At 61.4% G+C, this 17,920-nt stretch overlaps 2 protein-coding genes across 4 annotated transcripts; one reads left to right on the top strand and one right to left on the bottom strand.

The window, feature by feature from the left end:
* Window positions 1-5,766: 5,766 nt before the first annotated feature.
* DDIT3 (DNA damage inducible transcript 3) lies at window positions 5,767-7,130 on the top strand. Of its 2 annotated transcripts, XM_082073515.1 has the most exons (4): window positions 5,767-5,850; window positions 6,052-6,099; window positions 6,365-6,528; window positions 6,613-7,130. In XM_082073515.1, the coding sequence occupies exons 3-4, from the start codon at window positions 6,388-6,390 to the stop codon at window positions 6,982-6,984; spliced, it is 513 nt and encodes a 170-aa protein (XP_081929641.1). In that variant the 5' UTR covers window positions 5,767-5,850; window positions 6,052-6,099; window positions 6,365-6,387; the 3' UTR covers window positions 6,985-7,130. The 2 variants fall into 2 exon arrangements, with proteins under 2 accessions (XP_081929641.1, XP_081929642.1); XM_082073516.1 differs by lacking the exon at window positions 5,767-5,850 and having other exon boundaries at window positions 6,610-7,129.
* MARS1 (methionyl-tRNA synthetase 1) lies at window positions 7,076-16,362 on the bottom strand. 2 transcript variants are annotated; one of them, XM_082073505.1, is made up of 20 exons: window positions 16,164-16,362; window positions 16,007-16,085; window positions 14,388-14,522; window positions 14,051-14,126; window positions 13,590-13,959; window positions 13,340-13,456; window positions 11,618-11,821; window positions 10,785-10,986; window positions 10,600-10,674; window positions 10,360-10,530; window positions 9,365-9,460; window positions 9,152-9,269; window positions 8,694-8,907; window positions 8,479-8,610; window positions 8,273-8,377; window positions 7,878-8,061; window positions 7,708-7,779; window positions 7,580-7,606; window positions 7,415-7,504; window positions 7,076-7,339 (listed from the first exon to the last, which is right to left on the bottom strand). In XM_082073505.1, exons 1-20 carry the CDS (start codon window positions 16,343-16,345, stop codon window positions 7,187-7,189), a joined length of 2,802 nt encoding a protein of 933 aa, XP_081929631.1. In that variant the 5' UTR covers window positions 16,346-16,362; the 3' UTR covers window positions 7,076-7,186. The 2 variants fall into 2 exon arrangements, with proteins under 2 accessions (XP_081929631.1, XP_081929632.1); XM_082073506.1 differs by lacking the exon at window positions 7,580-7,606.
* Between the last annotated feature and the right edge of the window lie 1,558 nt (window positions 16,363-17,920).

The following is a 17,920-nucleotide window of genomic DNA, read 5'->3' as shown; positions in this document are numbered from 1 at the left end:
AGGTGTAAGTCCGGTTTTTGAACATCTCCACTTAGAATTATTGGCGGGTATTACCCATCACCAGGCCTATCAGCTTGAAGGGTGCCATTTATACATAGACACCGCTTTCCAGGGGTATGTGACCCATACGTATTCCTTGCCCCTGGACTTGTTGCGACAATATTCCTTGAGTTATTTTCCCACCTCCCAGCCCCAGGATTTGATCCATCAGCGCTTTGGCGTATGTGGCGCAATGCACCCCCCTCCCTCCTTCAATATGGAAGGAGCGGGCACGTCTCCCTCTTTCTCCGCTACTTGAGGCCGACAGCTTCTTTTGTGTGGCCCAGAGCCCCTGGCCAGGCCCGTTAAGAGAAGGGAGCGCCGAGGAGCCAGGGTGGGGTGCAGAGAAGCTTCTAGAGCGCCCACAGCCAGGTCTGATCAGATAAAAACGGGATCCTCGCCGAGACTCCGCCCATTGTGCGGGTCCCTCGGAGCACGAGCTTGGCCACTGGTGCCCGGAGCCACGGGCCCCCTGGATGGAGACCCCGCTGGCCTGGCCACGGGTGTCAGTAAAACCTCGCAGGATTGCGAGTATATTCATACTCTTCGTGCACATTTGCACACGTATTTTCCGTGCACATTTGCACTTGTATAAATTATTTCCTCGCACAATCACGAGTGTATCTGTATCAAAAATCGCTGGTCAGCAGGACAAGGACAGTGACCCTTCCCCTGTGCTCTGCACTGGGGAGGCCACCCCTGGAGTGTTGTGGTCAGTTCTGGGCCCTCAGCTCAGGAAAGAGATTGAAGTGCTGGAGCGGGTCCAGAGAAGAGCAACAAGACTGGGGAAGGGGTTGAACACAAGCCCTATGGGGAGAGGCTGAGGGAGCTGGGCTTGTTCAGTCTGGAGAAGAGGAGGCTCAGAGCTGAGCTCAGCACTCTCTAGAACTACCTGAAGGGCAGTTCCAGCCAGGGGGGGATTGGGCTCTTCTCCCAGGCATCAGCAATAGGACAAGGGGCCATGGGCTTCAACTCTGCCAGGGGAAATTGAGGCTGGAGATGAGAAAGCAATTCTGTGCAGAGAGTGGTCAGGATTGGAATGGCTGCCCAGGGAGGTGCTGGACTCACCGTCCTGGAGGTTTTTAAACTGAGATTGGACACGGCGCTTAGTGCCATGATCTAGTCAATGGGCTGGAGTTGGACCAAGGGTTGGACTGGATGGTCTCTGAGGGCTTTTCCAACCCCGTCCATTCTGTGATTCTGTGATTCTGTATTTTCCTTCCGTGCACACTTGCACGTGTAACTTTCCGTGCCCAATACGAGCACGTGTTTAAATTCTTTCCTCGCACAATCGCGGGTGTATTTTCCGCCCGTGCTTCCACAGAAGCGCGTGTAGGAGCCCGCGCACACTCGCACGTGTACGTAAATGAACCCTCGCAGGGTTGCGAGTGTGTTATAAACTTACTACTCAAGGAATACTTTTAAAAATAATCCGCACCGTGTTTGGCAAGTGTGTATTTCTCCGGGACCCAGGACGGCTCCGGCGTTGTTTGGTGCAGCCACGTCCATGCACTCTCTGCACCGCCTGCTGTATTAGTTGCTGCCCCTTCATAATGTTCCTCAACTGGTATCCGAACCTGTATTCAGTCACTTTTGCAGTGCTACAACCCTGTTTCTCACCGGTTTGATACAAGTTGTTTTGGACCCTGTTGTCCCTTAAATTAACCTCGGGGTGCCTCCGTGTAACATCCCGTGACAGCACATTTCTTAGTCCAATAGCTTCGGAATACGGGGGTTTGGTGTTTAAGCACAACCAGCGTTCTGCTGTTCAATTTGGGGGTGTTTTGTTAATCACCGATAGGTCGTATTTATTAGAGTCCTAAGTTGTGTAAATGCATCTATATCCGAGCTATCTGTCATTGGTATATCAAGAAGCTTTAATGAACAAACATCTCTAACTCTTAGAATTGTTCATTACATGCCCTAAAGTGCTAGTTCGTTAGTCGGCCCTTATTATGTGGTTGCTTAACCGTTAAAATGTTCGTTCCCTCTATCAATTTAACTTCATAAACAAGTTTCGTAACTTTTTACGTAGAACTTACCCGCCTTTTCCCTTTTCCAGGTTCAGAGGCTCATTTGGTTGTATCTGTGAACATTAAACATCTCGGCACGAATCCCAGCTGCGTTTCTCACATTTTGGGGGGAGCAGTTTGGTCCCGGGGCAGTCGGGGTGTGACACCCCCAAAGCTGCTGGGGGGTGTTGGGGGCGGGGGGGGCGCAGGGCAGGGCCCCCCAGCACTGAGATCCCACTGACTATGGCTTGGATGCCCCCCCCAGCATTAGAGGTGGGTGGGGGCGGGGGTGTCACCTCGTGTCCCATCTTTGGTCTCTCTAGTGTTCTGTGCAGTGGGGCAGGGAGGCAGCAGGGGGGGAGCAGGGTTTTGGGGTCCCCCCCCCCACCCCAACAGCATGAAGAAGCAAAACCCGCAAGCAGCGACACCCCCCCCCACACCCTTTATAAAGTAAACCAGGAAATTCCCCCCCCCCGGCACGGAGGGGGTCGCACCTTTGCCCCAGCAGTGTCTGGGGGGAACGGGGGTGCCCCCCTAAATCCACCCTGTTTCCAATAAATAAAGTCCTGGACACCAGGGGAGCTGTGGGAGGAGTGGGGGGCCTGTGGAGCTGAGGCAGAGCCTGGGGGGGCCTGAGGATCCAAGGGGAGCGCTGGGTTAGCGCGGATCTTCAATGGTGGACAAACCCCCAGCCTGGAGCAGCCTCCTCCTTGCACTAAATCCCATCGCCCTGCGGGAACCTGCGACACGGGGAACACGGGGAACAGCTCCTGCCACAGCGTCACAGCATGTTTGGGATTGGAAGGGACATCAAAGCTCATCCAGTGCAACCCCCCCATGGAGCAGGAACACCCAGATGAGGTTCCACAGGAACCAGGCGGGTTGGAATGTCTGCACAGAAGGAGACTCCACAACCCCCTGGGCAGCCTGGGCCAGGCTCTGCCACCCTCACCACCAACAAGTTTCTGCTCAGATTTCAGTGGAACCTCCTGTGTTCCAGTTTGCACCCACTGCCCCTTGTCCTGTCCCTGGTTGTCACCAGCAGAGCCTGGCTCCATCCTCCTGACACTCCCCGTTCCATATTGACCCCAGGAATGAGTCCCCCCTCAGTGTCCTCTTGTCCAGCTCCAGAGCCCCAGCTCCCTCAGCCTTTCCTCACCCGGGAGATGCTCCACTCCCTCCAGCATCTTGGTGGCTGCGCTGGACTCTCTGCAGCAGTTCCCTGTCCTGCTGGAACTGAGGGGCCACAGCTGGACACAAGATTCCAGGTGTGGTCTCCCCAGGGCAGAGCAGAGGGGCAGGAGAACCTCTCTGACCTACTGACCCCCCCCTTCTAACCCACCCCAGGTCCCATTGGCTTCCTGGCCACAAGGGCCCAGTGCTGGCTCAGCCACAGCACCCGGGATTCCCAGCTGGTCTCCCATCCAAGTACTGACCGGGCCCGACCCTGCTTAGCTTCCCAGATCGGGTATTCTCAGGGGGCTATGGCTGCATATATTATATACGTATATATATATAGATATATGTTCCCCAAGTGTATTCTGATAGTATCTGAACTAAACCCTTTTTTCAAGGGCAGAGCAGAGGGGCAGGAGAACCTCTCTGACCTACTGACCACTGCAAGGCCAGCGCGGTTCTGCTGGGCGGGGGGCACAGAGCAAAGGGGAGCAGGGGCTGCTCCACCTGATGTCGCACACGAAGCCTCCTCCGCTTTGCACCCCCAGAGCCCCCCGGCACGCGGGTGTTCAGGGTGCTCATCCCCCCATTGCGTGGACATCTGTGCCGGGCACCGACAGGGGTCACACCGGAGCGGCAGGGGAAGGGGAGCAAAGGGGACAACAGCTCCGACAGGACCAGGGGTGGCACTGGGGCACGACGGGGGGACCCCGGGGTGCTGAGAGCCACAAGGCAGCAGCAGCAAGAGGAGAGCTCGGGGTGCCCAGGGGCCACAGGGCAGGACCGCAGGGGGCTGGAGGTGCCCAGGGGGGCAGCGGCTGCACCCCCTTTGTCAGCTCCCCCTGCACCAGCCTGTTAATCCTGGGGCAGGAAGGACAGTGACCTACAGAACGCCATTGAGGAACCGCAAGGAAAAGGCCAAGAGCTGCTGCTGCCGGCCCTGAGCCCTGGGGGGGAGAAACCGGGGGCAGCGGCGCTGATGGAGACTCAGCGCAGGCTCTGCCCAAGGGGCGGCAGCTCTGCGGGGCCCCGGACGTCCCGTCCGGAGGCGTCATTCCATTCCGGCACCCCGGTCCCCCCGTGCTGTGCGGTGATGTGCGGGAGACCCCCCCCAGCGCCCCACGCACCCCCGGGAGCATTTCAGGGACGGTACCGGCCCGGCGGGGTCACTGCACCCCCAGGCCGCTGGAGGAGGGGGAACAGGACACCAAGCGTCCTGCGCCCCGGTGGGGTCGCACCCCCGCGCCGGTGCTGCGGGAGGGTCGTGCGCAAGACGGGGGCTCCACGTCCCCCTGTTGTAGTAGCTGTATTTTGCTTTTGTAAACTGTATCCGAGATTCTCGCCTTATCTTGACATTTCACAGGTGGTACACAAGGTTTTATCTCTTAGCTTGAGAGTAGGGAACTAAAATTAGTTCTATTAGTTCTCAGTAAGTCCTTATCTTATCTTGAACGGAAAGGATGCGCGTCCAAGAAACCTTGAGGACGTGCATCCAAGAAACCTGAGTATTTGATATGATTTTATAATGGGTATGGGAATAGTGCGCATGTGCGGTGACAAAAGGTGACAAGTGCACGGGTGATGAAGACTCCTGACTTCATCCTGCAGACCCCCGAGCGACCACCAGAGGGCACTGCGCATGCTCAGAGCAGTTCCAAGGGGCTGCAACCGATATTGTGACATAATGATGTCATCTGCTGAATATGCAACACACACGTTGTAACCCTAATGAATATGTATGTCAGCAAATTGTATAAATGTGGTGGAGTTCCGATCAGTGGGCGAAGCTTTGGGCGCGACCCCCTGGTTTCCCAGCGCTGGAATAAAAGCCCCGCATAGAACTGCGCCCGTGGTTCTGGGTCCTGTTTGCTGACACCCCTGCAGCGGGCGGGATGAGCCCCGGCCCCAGCCCCGGGGGGGGCACTGCCCGAGCGGCCCGTGGGGCGGGGGCTGCACGGCCGCGGAGCCCACGCGGGTGCGTGTCCAGGGGGGCGGGCACGGGGCTGTGCGCACCCACCGGTGCTGATGGCGGCGGGGGCAGCGCCACCGGCTCCCACGTTCCCGCAGGGAAGAGACGCGACAGTGACCGCTCCGACCCCGCGCCTGCGCACGGCGGGGGGGCCCGATCCCGGCGCGCCTCGCGTGGGCGAGCGCGGGGAGCGACCGGCGGTGCTCCGGGGAGCGCCGGGGCCGACCCGAGGCTGTGGTGCGGGCTCCGAAGCGGCCGGGCCGCCCCCCGCCCCCGGCGCCCCCCGGGGGTGCGAACCCGCCGGCGCGCCGCGGGCTCTTTAAGGCGGGGCGGGGCCAGTTTCCCGCCGTTGCATCATCCGCCCGCGTGACTCCCCCCCGGGCACGCGACCCTCGGGGGCCGCTCCGGCTCGGTGGGCGGTGACGCGCCTGACCCGCCCGCCCACTCCCATTGGCTCGCAGCGCCCGTGCGTCACGCCGCGCTGGGCGCCCGTTGGCTGCGGCCCGCGCGAGCATTGCGTCAGGCGGGGACCCTTTAAAAGGGGCGCGGGCGGCGACGCGGGGCAGAGCGGGGCAGCGAGGGACGATGCGGCCGAGGATGCGCGGGGAGCAGCGGTGGGGCCGGAGCCGCGGGGAGCCGGGGCCGCCCAGGAAGGTGCGCGGGGGGCGCTGGGGAGCCGGCCCGGGCGCGGCCGGGTTCGGTCCTGGGAGGGCCGCCCGGGTCCCTGGGGAGCGGGGTGTCCGCGGGCCGCCCCGGCGTGCACACGGACCGGGAGCGGGGTGGGTGCCGGGTACCCGGCCCTCGCTGCGCGGGGCCGGCGGGGCGGAGCGTGACCCTGTCCCTCTCCATCCCCAGGCGTTCAGGAGAAAGTGCGTCCTTGTCGACCACCACACCTGAGAGCAGGTAAGGGGGGGGCGGTCCCCTGAGGCTGCTGGGCCCGCCCCCCGTCCCCCCGCCCCGGTTCCCCCCCCGCCCCGGTTCCCCCCCCGCCCCGGTTCCCCCCCCGCCCCGGTTCCCCCCCCGCCCCGGTTCCCCCCCCGCCCCGGTTCCCCCCCCGCCCCGGTTCCCCCCCCGCCCCGGTTCCCCCCCCGCCCCGGTTCCCCCCCCGCCCCGGTTCCCGAAGCTGACGGCCCCGGCGCGACTCGCCCCGCTCCTCCCGTCCCCACAGCGCCGCGTTGGCCGGAGGTGCCGATGGCAGCCGAGGGGCTGCCTGCGGGAGGACCCCCCGGCGCCCTGCCGGGCTGGGACCTGGACGCCTGGTACCAGGACCTAGAGGAGGTGCTGGCGGCAGCGGAGCCCAGCGGACCCTCCGCGCCCTGGGGGGCTGAGCAGGTGAGGGGCCGGCGGTGCCCCTGGCTGGGGGAACGGGGCAGGCGGCTCCTGTCACCCGGGCTGGCTCCTCTTCTCCCCCAGCAGGCAGAGCTGGTTCAGCTGTGGGGCACGGAGCGGGCAGGCTGCGAGCTGGATGCTGCCGACCTGCTGACGCTGCTGGAGCCGGCGGGTGCAGCAGGCGCGGAGCCGGCGGGAGCGCCGGGCTCAGCCTCCAGCGGGGCCTCCCCGCGCCGGCCGGGCAGCCAGGACGCGGCGGGGGCCGCCGCGGGGCGCGGGGCGAAGAGGAAGAGGGGCGGCGCCGGGGGGGCCAACAAGGAGCTGGCCAGCGAGCGGCGGGTGCTGGAGCTGACGGCCCACAACGAGCGGCTCCGCGCCGAGATCCGGCGGCTGGGCGCGGAGGTGGCGCGCACGCGGGCAGCGCTCATCGAGCGCATCGTGAGCCTCCGCCGGGCGTAGGAGCCGCCGCTGCCCCCGCCGACCTGGGCGGCGCCATGGACTGGAGGGGCGCTGCCCCCCGGCACAGACTGACCCACGGGGAGGGCGCTGCTTCCATACGCAAGTGTATAGTTGTTGCATTTTATTACATCCATATAACCCACAGCCTGGGCTGCTCTTTGGGATCACCAGGGCTGCTTCCCCAGCACAGAGGAACCAGGTGCTACTTCTTCCGCTTCCCTTTGGGGACAAGGACTTCAGGGCTTTTGCCCTCAGCCAGTAACAGCTGCCTCTTCAGCTCCAGTAGCTTGGCCACCTCCGTGTCCACCTCTGCCTTCTCTGCCTTGTTGGCCTTCAGCTGCCGAACGTGGTTGCCCTGGGGCAGGCAGGGGGGTGATAAGGGCTTGGGCAGTAAAGGCAAGACGGAGCCAGTCCTGCCCCCGCTGCTCACCTGCTTGGCCACCTTCTCCGTCAGCTCCTGGACCAGCTGGGGGTCACCTGCAGCCACGAGGGTCGCCGGGGCTGGATGGGGCTGTTGGGCCTGTGGAAGGACAGAAAGAGGTTCCAGTCCCCGGGGCTGCGGCTCTGCACTGTACCCTGTCCTGCTCAAAGTTACCTGGGGCTTTAGAGCAAGATCTTCGGTCTGGGAAAGGAGAGACAGCAGCTGAGGAGGGACAGAAAGCAGAAGCGGAGAGGCTACGAGGTGCCCAAGGTGGCTGTGGGGACAGCGCAGCCCCTGCTCACCTGTCCTCCCCCGAAGCGCTTGCGCAGGGCTTCAACCTGCTCGTTCTCCAGCTTCTGGAAAAGTGGGGTTACCTGGAGCCAGGGAGAAAAGGGGTTACCCCTGCAGGGCAAACACCCCGAGCCCACCCATGGGGAGGGGCACAGCTCGCCCCCCCCTCCCCAGCACCTACAGTGCCCACGCGGTGCCCGGCGGGCAGCGTGCAGGGGAAGTCGTGGCTCAGGACGAAGCAGTCGGGGGGGATGCGGAGCTGCCCCTGGATGGCCAGGCTGACACTGGGCATGTAGGGCTGTAACATGACGGCCAGCAGGGAGGCCACGTTCACCGCCACCCCGGTCACCGTACCAGCACGCTGCCTGCGGGGACCAAACCGCCCGTCACCGCGACCGCCCGTCACTGCCCGCCCCCCCCCACCCCGCATAGCGCCCCCCACCCCGCATCGCGCCCCCCCCCCCGCCCCAACCCCGCATCGCACCCCCCCCCCAACCCCGCATCGCGCGCCCCCCCCCCACCCCGCATAGCGCCCCCCCCCCCCCCCCCACCCCGCATCGCCCCGTCCCTCCCTACCTGTCCTTCTCGTCGCCCTTGATCCGCTTCCAGGGCTCGTTCACCTGGATGTACTGATTGCCATGGCGGGAGATGCTGAGGATGCATCTCAGGGCGTCGCGGATGCTGGGCAGGGGATAGAGGGGCTGAGTGGGGCTGCAGGTCCCTGCCCTCCCCCTCCCGTGCTCATTCAGCTCGGGGCCGGTCCTGGGGTCCCCGCCACCCACCGGACTTTCTCCAGCAGCTGGTGGTACTGGCGCAGCTCCAGGGTGACGCGGGCCAAGAGCCGCTTGTCATCCGGCGTCAGGACCATGTCGGGGACGACGCCACCGAAGAACTTGCACACAAACATGCCGGCTCTGGGGACAGAGGGAGAGCAGGCATGAGCGCAGCTTGGGGACAGAGGTGGCCCCTGCCGCTCGCTGCCAGGGCGGCCCAGAACCTGTTGATGAAGTTGCCCAGGTTGTTGAGCAGCTCCGAGTTGTTCTTGAGCAGGAGGTCGCTCCAGGAGAAGGCGCTGTCCTGCCCCTCGGGCCGCACGTACAGCAGGTAGAAGCGCCAGATGTCCGCGGGGATGCCCGTGTCCTTGGCCATGTCCCCAAACACTCCCACGCCCCGGCTCTTGGAAAACTTCCCGTCCTCATAGTTCAGGTACTCTGGGGGGGGGGGCAGAAGAGACCCCACCATAGAGCCAAACATGGAGCCAAACACGGAGCCAGCGCCCTCCCAGGCAGGGAACAGCCCCACAGTGCAGGGAGACACTCGGCTCACACTGAGCTCCAAGGGGCTTTAAGTCCAGTCAAACGCACTTTTGTGCTGGTGCAGGACAGGCCAGACTGTTCCCCCGCTGAGGGACAGTGGGGGGTGTGGAGCTCCACGATCCCTGGTGACCCCCAGTACCTGTAGCAATGAGGTGGTTCACCAGGGTGTAGTTGTCATCAGCGCCCAGGAGCGAGCAGGGGAATATGACGCTGTGGAACGGGACGTTGTCCTTGGCCATGAAATTGTAGAGCTCAACCTGCCAGGTAGCAGCGGGAGGTGGGGGGGACATCAGTGGGGCTCTGGCGTCCAGCTCCGTCCCCACCTCTGTCCTGCAGCTGCACCGGCTCCTACCTGCTGGGGGTTCTTCCACCACCTCTCCCACTGCTCCGTGTAGTTGGCCGTAATGGACAAGTAGCCAATGGGAGCATCAAACCACACATAAAAAACCTGAGGGGAGAACGATACATGAGCAGGGGATCCCCATGGCAGGGCACCTGGGGACAGATCACAGTGTCACAGGATGTTTGGGGTTGGAAGGGACCTGGGAAGCTCATCCAGTGCAATCCCCCCATGGAGCAGGAACACCCAGATGAGGTTACACAGGAACCAGGCGGGTTGGAATGTCTGCAGAGAAGGAGACTCCACAACCCCCTGGGCAGCCTGGGCCACATATTTAAGTGGAACCTCCTGTGTTCCAGTTTGCACCCATTGCCCCTTGTCCTGTCACTGGTTGTCACCAGAAGAGCCTGGCTCCATCCTCCTGACACTCCCCCTTTCCATATTGATCCCCAGGAATGAGTCCCCCCTCAGTGTCCTCTTGTCCAGCTCCAGAGCCCCAGCTCCCTCAGCCTTTCCTCACACGGGAGATGCTCCACTCCCTCCAGCATCTTGGTGGCTGCGCTGGACTCTCTCCAGCAGTTCCCTGTCCTGCTGGAACTGAGGGGCCACAACTGGACACAAGATTCCAGGTGTGGTCTCCCCAGGGCAGAGCAGAGGGGCAGGAGAACCTCTCTGACCTACTGACCCCCCCCTTCTAACCCCCCCCAGGTCCCATTGGCTTCCTGGCCACAAGGGCCCAGTGCTGGCTCATGGTCACCCTGCTGTCCCCAGGACCCCCAGCTCCCTTTCCCTACACTGCTCTCTAATATGTAATTTCCCAACTTACACTGGAACCTGGGGTTGTTCCTGCCCACATTCAAGACTCTACCCTTGCCCTTGTTCTATTTCATTCAATGTTTCCCCGCCCAGCTCTCCAGCCTGTCCAGGTCTCTGATGGCAGCACAGCTCCCAGTGTCACCCACTCCTCCCAGACAGATGCTGCAACAGAGCGGCCAGGTGGGACCCACCTTGTCCCGGAAGCCGTCGAGAGGCACAGGTGTGCCCCACTTCAGGTCCCGGGTGATGCAGCGCGGCTTGAGCCCGTCCCGGATCCAGGAGCGAGTGATGTAGCGAGCGTTGGCCGTCCAGTCGCCGGTGGCCAGGGACTGCTCCAGCCAGGGCTCCAGGCGCGCCTCCAGCTGCGGGGACACACGGGGGTGGTACCAGGGTGGGACACCCCTCCCCGCCCCCCCAGGGGTGACACCCACCTTGGGGAGGTCCAGGAAGAGGTGCTGGGTGCTTTTCACCACAGGGACCCCCCTGCAGAGCTTGCACTGCGGATTCTGTAAGGAGGAAAAACATGGTTTAGAGGGAGCCCAGGACACGGCTGGGGGTCCTGAGCACAGCGAGATGGGCGCGTTTTGGGGTGCTCCCCAAAGAGATCCCGTCCTACCTTCAGCTCCACAGCATTGATGAGTTTGCCACATTTATCGCACTGGTCCCCCCGGGCCTCCTCGTAGTTGCAGAAGGGACAGACGCCCTCCACGAAGCGGTCGGCCAGGAAGCGCTGGCAGGCGTCGCAGCGCAGCTGCTCCACCGTGTCCTGCAGCAGGAACCCGCGGGCCAGCAGGCGCCGGAAGATGTCCTGGGCAATCCTGGGACAACAAGGAGGGGAACAGCCCTGCCGCGGTTGAACCGGACAAACGACATGGACCATATTCTTTCAAGATGAAAGTAATAGGCGCCATTTATTGCTACGAGTGCATTTTTATACAATTCTACCAGTTCATGTGGCTTTTCGCTATTGGTTACAAGTTACAGCAGTAACACCTCATTGGTTAATTTTGCTATAATCCATGTTATTCTTCTATCCCCTTCTCTCACGGGTACGACTCCATAGCTCCGGACACTCCTTTACTCCCATCCCTCTCAAGGGTAAATCTGAATATCTCAAGGCTGATCTGCACTCCCATATTTTCTGTCAAGGATCCCACAGACCCGCTGCAGTTTCCTACAATTCCCCCTTTTTTGATTTGTGCTAAAAATGCTGCCCTCATTGTCTGCTGCACAGCCCCCGTAAGCCAGGGAACCCTGGAGCACCATAACGCGCCCTCAGACAGGTTGGGGGTCCCCAGCACCCCCAGCACCCGTCCCTCCCCACGCGGCGCCGGGGGATGCAGCCGGGGGTCCCCAGCACCGGTCCCTCCCCACGCGGCGCCGGAGCCGCAGCCGGGGGTCCCCAGCACCGGTCCCTCCCCACGCGGCGCCGGGGTCGCAGCCGCTCACGTGGTCTGGAGCGGCGTGGTGGTGCGGCCGAAGCAATCGAAGGAGATGTGGAACCAGCGGTAGATGTCGGCGTGGATGGCGTTGTACTTGTCGCAGATCTCCCGCGGCGTCAGCCCCTCTTCCATGGCTTTGGTCTCGGTGGCCGTGCCGTATTCATCCGTGCCGCACACGTAGAGCGTGTTCCAGTTCCGCAGGCGGCTGTACCTGCGGGGAAGGGGCGGTGACACCCGGGGGGGCGTTGGGGCGGCGCAGCCCCTCCCAACCTGTGTGTCTGTCTGTGTCTGTGTGTGTGTCTGTGTGTGTGTCTGTCTGTGTCTGTCTGTGTCTGTGTGTCTGTGTCTGTGTGTCTGTGTGTGTGTGTGTCTGTCTGTGTGTGTGTCTGTGTCTGTGTGTCTCTGTCTGTGTGTCTGTGTCTGTGTGTCTGTCTGTGTCTGTGTCTGTCTGTGTCTGTGTCTGTCTGTGTCTGTGTGTCTGTGTCTGTGTGTCTGTGTCTGTGTGTCTGTGTCTGTGTGTCTGTCTGTGTCTGTTTGTGTGTCTGTGCCTGTGTGTCTGTCTGTGTCTGTCTGTGTGTCTGTGTGTCTGTCTGTGTCTGTCTGTGTGTCTGTGTCTGTGTGTCTGTGTGTCTGTCTGTGTCTGTCTGTGTGTCTGTGCCTGTGTGTCTGTCTGTGTCTGTGTGTCTGTCTGTGTCTGTTTGTGTGTCTGTGCCTGTGTGTCTGTCTGTGTCTGTCTGTGTGTCTGTGTGTCTGTCTGTGTCTGTCTGTGTGTCTGTGTCTGTGTCTGTGTGTCTGTCTGTGTCTGTTTGTGTGTCTGTGCCTGTGTGTCTGTCTGTGTGTCTGTCTGTGTGTCTGTGTGTCTGTCTGTGTCTGTCTGTGTGTCTGTGTCTGTGTGTCTGTCTGTGTCTGTGTGTCTGTGTGTGTGTCTGTGTCTGTGTGTCTGTGTGTGTCTCTGTGTCTGTGTGTGTGTCTGTCTGTGTGTCTGTCTGTGTGTCTGTGTCTGTGTGTGTGTGTCTGTGTCTGTCTGTGTCTGTGTCTGTGTGTGTCTGTGTGTCTGTCTGTGTGTCTGTGTCTGTGTGTCTGTCTGTGTGTCTGTCTGTGTGTCTGTCTGTGTGTCTGTCTGTGTGTCTGTGTCTGTCTGTGTCTGTCTGTGTCTGTGTGTCTGTGTCTGTGTGTCTGTGTCTGTGTGTGTCTGTGTGTCTGTCTGTGTCTGTCTGTGTGTCTGTGTCTGTGTGTGTCTGTGTGTCTGTGTCTGTGTCTGTCTGTGTGTCTGTGTCTGTGTGTCTGTGTCTGTCTGTGTCTGTGTGTCTGTCTGTGTCTGTGTGTCTGTGTCTGTGTGTCTGTGTCTGTGTGTGTCTGTGTGTCTGTGTGTGTCTGTGTGTCTGTGTCTGTGTCTGTCTGTGTGTCTGTGTCTGTGTGTCTGTGTCTGTCTGTGTCTGTGTGTCTGTCTGTGTCTGTGTGTCTGTGTGTGTGTCTGTGTGTCTGTGTCTGTGTGTCTGTGTCTGTGTGTCTGTGTCTGTGTGTCTGTGTCTGTGTGTCTGTGTCTGTGTGTCTGTGTCTGTGTGTCTGTCTGTCTCTGCTCCAGCGGCTGCCTCGCCCGCCCTGTCCGCTCAGCTGGTTCACGGCAGGAAGGCGCTGGAGGCCGTGGGGGCCCTGGGGCAGCTGCTGGACCACATCGAGCAGACCCCGCTCCAGGCGCCCCGGGCGCTTTCCCATCACCACGTCTCACCTGGCGAAGGTGTCGGCGCTGAGCACGCAGCCGATGATGTTGCCGAGGTGCGGCACGTTGTTCACGTAGGGCAGGGCGCTGGTGATGAGCACGTTCCTCATGCCGTCCACGGGCAGCCTGGCACGGACAGAGCAGTCAGAGCGGGCGCTGGAGCCACCCGACCCGCGAACCACACGGCGTCGGCCCGGGAGCCCTTTCCAGGCCCCTCGCGGGTCTGGGACAGCCGGCCCTGCTGTCCCCTTGCACTCACACAGGTTCCTGCGGTCTCCAGGGCTTGGGCAGCGCTGCAGCGCCACAGGCCCATGCGTCCGCAGCGGCGCTGATCTCCTCCTCCGTCAGGGCGCGCTCGGATCCGTCTTCTTCCTGCGGGGAGGGCTGGTCCCGCTGCGGCTCCGCGCGCCCGTCACCGGCAGCCCCGCGGTGGCCGGTCCCCGGGCCAGGCCGCCCCTCGGGCTCATTGCCGGTCGCTCTCTGCGTGACCGGGCAGGGCGGAGGATGCTTCTGCAGGTACGACTTGAACTCCAGCAGCGCTTTGGGCATCAAAACCAAGTCAGCAGCTTTCCTGCAGGCCTCCGAAAGCGTCATGTTCTGGAACCAGGTCCTGAGCGCCCGCAGCTCACCTTGGGGGGCAAGACAGAGCGAGCAGCATGATTCTTAGAGCCACAGGAACACACGGAATGCTCTCCCTCGGCACCCCTATTTCACTCTTACCTGGCAGGCTGGTCTCATCCTGAAGGACGGGGAACAAGGCGCCCCACACAACCACATCGGCCACTGACTCGGTGTCCTGGGGCACAGGAGCAGAGGCGCTGAGGCACCAACCCCGGCTCAGGGCTCTGCAGGGGCAGGAGCTCGGCTCTCCGGGAGGAGGGTGCCGGCAGCCCCCCCCGGAGCAGGGCTCCATCATCCCATCCCATCCCATGGTGCCACTCACCCCGGGGCTCCATCATCCCATCCCATGGTGCCACTCACCCCGGGGCTCCATCATCCCATCCCATGGTGCCACTCACCCCGGGGCTCCATCATCCCATCCCATGGTGCCACTCACCCCGGCAAGGTAGGCGGTGCCCCTCCTGGTCAGGGTCTGCTCGATGTGGTCCAGCAGCTGCCCCAGGGCCCCCACGGCCTCCAGCGCCTTCCTGCCGTGAACCAGCTGAGCGTACAGGGCGGCCGAGGCAGCCGGCTGGAGCAGAGACAGACAGACGGACAGACAGACACACAGACAGACACACAGACAGACACAGACAGACACACACAGACAGACAGACACACAGACAGACACACAGACAGACACACAGACAGACACACAGACACACACACAGACAGACACACACACAGACAGACACACACACAGACAGACACACACACAGACAGACACACACAGACACACACAGACAGACACACAGACACACACACAGACAGACACACACACACACACAGACAGACAGACACAGACACAGACACACACAGACACACACAGACACACACAGACACACACAGACACACAGACACATACACAGAAGGGGTCAGGTCAGGTAGCCGGGCCCACTGGCGGGGGAGGGGCAGGGACTCCAGGGTCCCCAGTGGCGCTGTGAGCCGGGGGATGGGCTGTGGGGGGGCAGGGGCACAGGGGGAGGGAGCTGGTGGGACGGGGTGGCACGGGGCGAGTGTCAAGGCAGAGATGGGTAATGGGGGCACTGGGAAGGATATGGGGGGACAGCAGGGAGAGCCTGGGGTGTGCGCCCCACGCTGCCCCCCCACTGCAGGTGAGCCATGGGCGGCCCTGCAGAGAAGGAGACTCCACAACCCCCTGGGCAGCCTGGGCCAGGCTCTGCCACCCTCACTGGGAAGAAGTTTCTGCTCAAATTTAAGTGGAACCTCTTGTGTTCCAGCTTGATCCCATTGCCCCTTGTCCTATCATTGTTTGCCACCGAGAAGAGCCTGGCTCTATCCTCGTGGCGCTCACCCTTTATATATTTATAAACATTAATAAGGTCACCCCTCAGTCTCCTCTTGTCCAAACTAAAGAGCCCCAGCTCCCTCAGCCTTTCCTCACACGGGAGATGCTCCACTCCCTGCAGCATCTTGGTGGCTGCGCTGGACTCTCTCCAGCAGTTCCCTGTCCTGCTGGAACTGAGGGGCCACAGCTGGACACAAGATTCCAGGTGTGGTCTCCCCAGGGCAGAGCAGAGGGGCAGGAGAACCTCTCTGACCTACTGACCACCCCCTTCTAACCCCCCCCAGGTCCCATTGGCTTCCTGGCCACAAGGGCCCAGTGCTGGCTCAGCCCACAGCACCCGGGATTCCCAGCTGGTCTCCCATCCAAGTACTGACCGGGCCCGACCCTGCTTAGCTTCCAAGATTGGGTATTCTCAGGGGGCTATGGCTGTGGATCTGGACGGTCTCCCATCCAAGTACTGAACGGGACCGACCCTGCTTAGCTTCCCAGATCAGACGAGATCAGGCATTCTCAGGGTGCTATGGCTGCATATAATAGATATATATGTATGCATATATATATGTTCACCAGGCATATCCCGATAGTATCTGAACTAAACCCTTTTCTCAAGGGCAGGAGAACCTCTCTGACCTACTGACCCCCCCTCCTAACCCCCCCAGGTCCCAAGGACCCCCAGTTTAGATCTTTGGGGAAGCTGCCAGTCCCACCTGCAGCTCGGTCGCCTCCCACTCCAGCCACTGGTTCGTGAGCTCCGTGGGCTCCTCCCCGCGCTCCAGGAAGAAGAACCTGGCGGCGGGGGGGGGGGTCGGACGGGGGGTGAGCGGGAGCGGCGGGGGCGCCCCCCCCCACCCCCCCGGTACTCACAGGCAGATGGCGTTGGGGGAGAAGAGCACGGTGCCGCTGTCCAGCTCCAGCGTGGGCGCCCACGGGGGGCTCAGCTCAACTAACGGGTCCCCCCAGACCAGCCGCACCGGGGCGGCGGCGGCCCCGGCGGCCGCCAGCACCTTGAGCGCGGCGGGAGCGCCCGGAGCCACCCGCAGCCGCATCGCTGATGCAACGGGAGCGCGGGGCACGTCGGGAGCGCGCATGCAGCCCCAACCCTCGCGAGAGCGCCGGCCATGCGGTCGCCGTGGCAACCCCGGCGGGGCGGCCCCTGTGTCGCCATGGCAACTCCGTTGCCATGGCGACACAGGGGCCGCCCCGCCGGGGTTGCCATGGCGACCAGGGGACGCCGCCGCCCGCAGCGACCGCAGCTCACACGAGGTTCCCCCACGACCCTCCTGTGTGTAACAAGGGCAAGTGTAGAGTCTTGAATGTGGGCAGGAACAGCCCCAGGTTCCAGTATAGGCTGGGAAATTACATATTAGAGAGTAGAGTAGGGGCAAGGGAGCTGGGGGTCCTGGGGACAGCAGGGTGACCATGAGCCAGCACTGGGCCCTTGTGGCCAGGAAGCCAATGGGACCTGGGGGGGGTTAGAAGGGGGTGGTCAGTAGGTCAGAGAGGTTCTCCTGCCCCTCTGCTCTGCCCTTGAATAAAGGGTTTAGTTCAGACACTATAAGGATACACTTGGGAAACATATATACATATATATATACACATATATATAAAATACATGCAGCCATAGCACCCTGAGAATGGCTCATCTCGTCTGATCTGGGAAGCTAAGCAGGGTCGGGCCCGGTCAGTACTTGGATGGGAGACCGTCCAGATCCACAGCACCCTGAGAACACCTGATGTGGGAAGCTAAGCAGGGTCGGGCCTGGTCAGTGCTTGGATGGGAGACCAGCTGGGAATCCCGGGTGCTGTGGCTGAGCCAGCACTGGGCCCTTGTGGCCAGGAAGCCAATGGGACCTGGGGGGGGTTAGAAGGGGGTGGTCAGTAGGTCAGAGAGGTTCTCCTGCCCCTCTGCTCTGCCCTGGGGAGACCACACCTGGAATCTTGTGTCCAGCTGTGGCCCCTCAGTTCCAGCAGGACAGGGAACTGCTGGAGAGAGTCCAGCGCAGCCACCAAGATGCTGGAGGGAGTGGAGCATCTCCCGTGTGAGGAAAGGCTGAGGGAGCTGGGGCTCTGGAGCTGGACAAGAGGAGACTGAGGGGGGACTCATTCCTGGGGATCAATATGGAAAGGGGGAGTGTCAGGAGGATGGAGCAATGGGTTGGATTGGACTGTGATGCTTCCTGCTTGTGCATATAAGCCTATACCCTAAAGACCACTGAAAAAAAGTTCAGTTACTGGACAATTAATTGGACCTCAGTTCAGCAAAACAGCTGATCATGCATTCAGCTGCTTGCTCTACAAATGTCCCGTTTTACTTCAATTAAGTGTAGGCTTAATTTGCTGCATAATTCATTTAATAAAATATACTGTAGTGATTTAAAAAATAGCTATGACACTGTAAAATCGATTTGTCGTGGGCAGTCAATGTGAGGTCAGGACAATGTGATCGTAGCTATGGCATCACAGCCAAATGGTGAATGGCAGCCATGCTGCCTGGATACAGTCTATAGGAACTGAGTGTGCAGCACTGAAGTCCTCCTGGGATGATATTTGAATATGTTATTGCTATACAATCATCCTAGGAAATGGATAAGAAGCACCATGCTTCAAAGTAAAAGATAATC

This window comes from Streptopelia decaocto (genome assembly GCF_964273445.1).
Source record: "Streptopelia decaocto genome assembly, chromosome: 27".
Taxonomy (NCBI): domain Eukaryota; kingdom Metazoa; phylum Chordata; class Aves; order Columbiformes; family Columbidae; genus Streptopelia; species Streptopelia decaocto.
The sequence above is the reverse complement of the archived record's forward strand: the minus strand, read 5'-3'. Positions and strand labels throughout refer to the sequence as shown.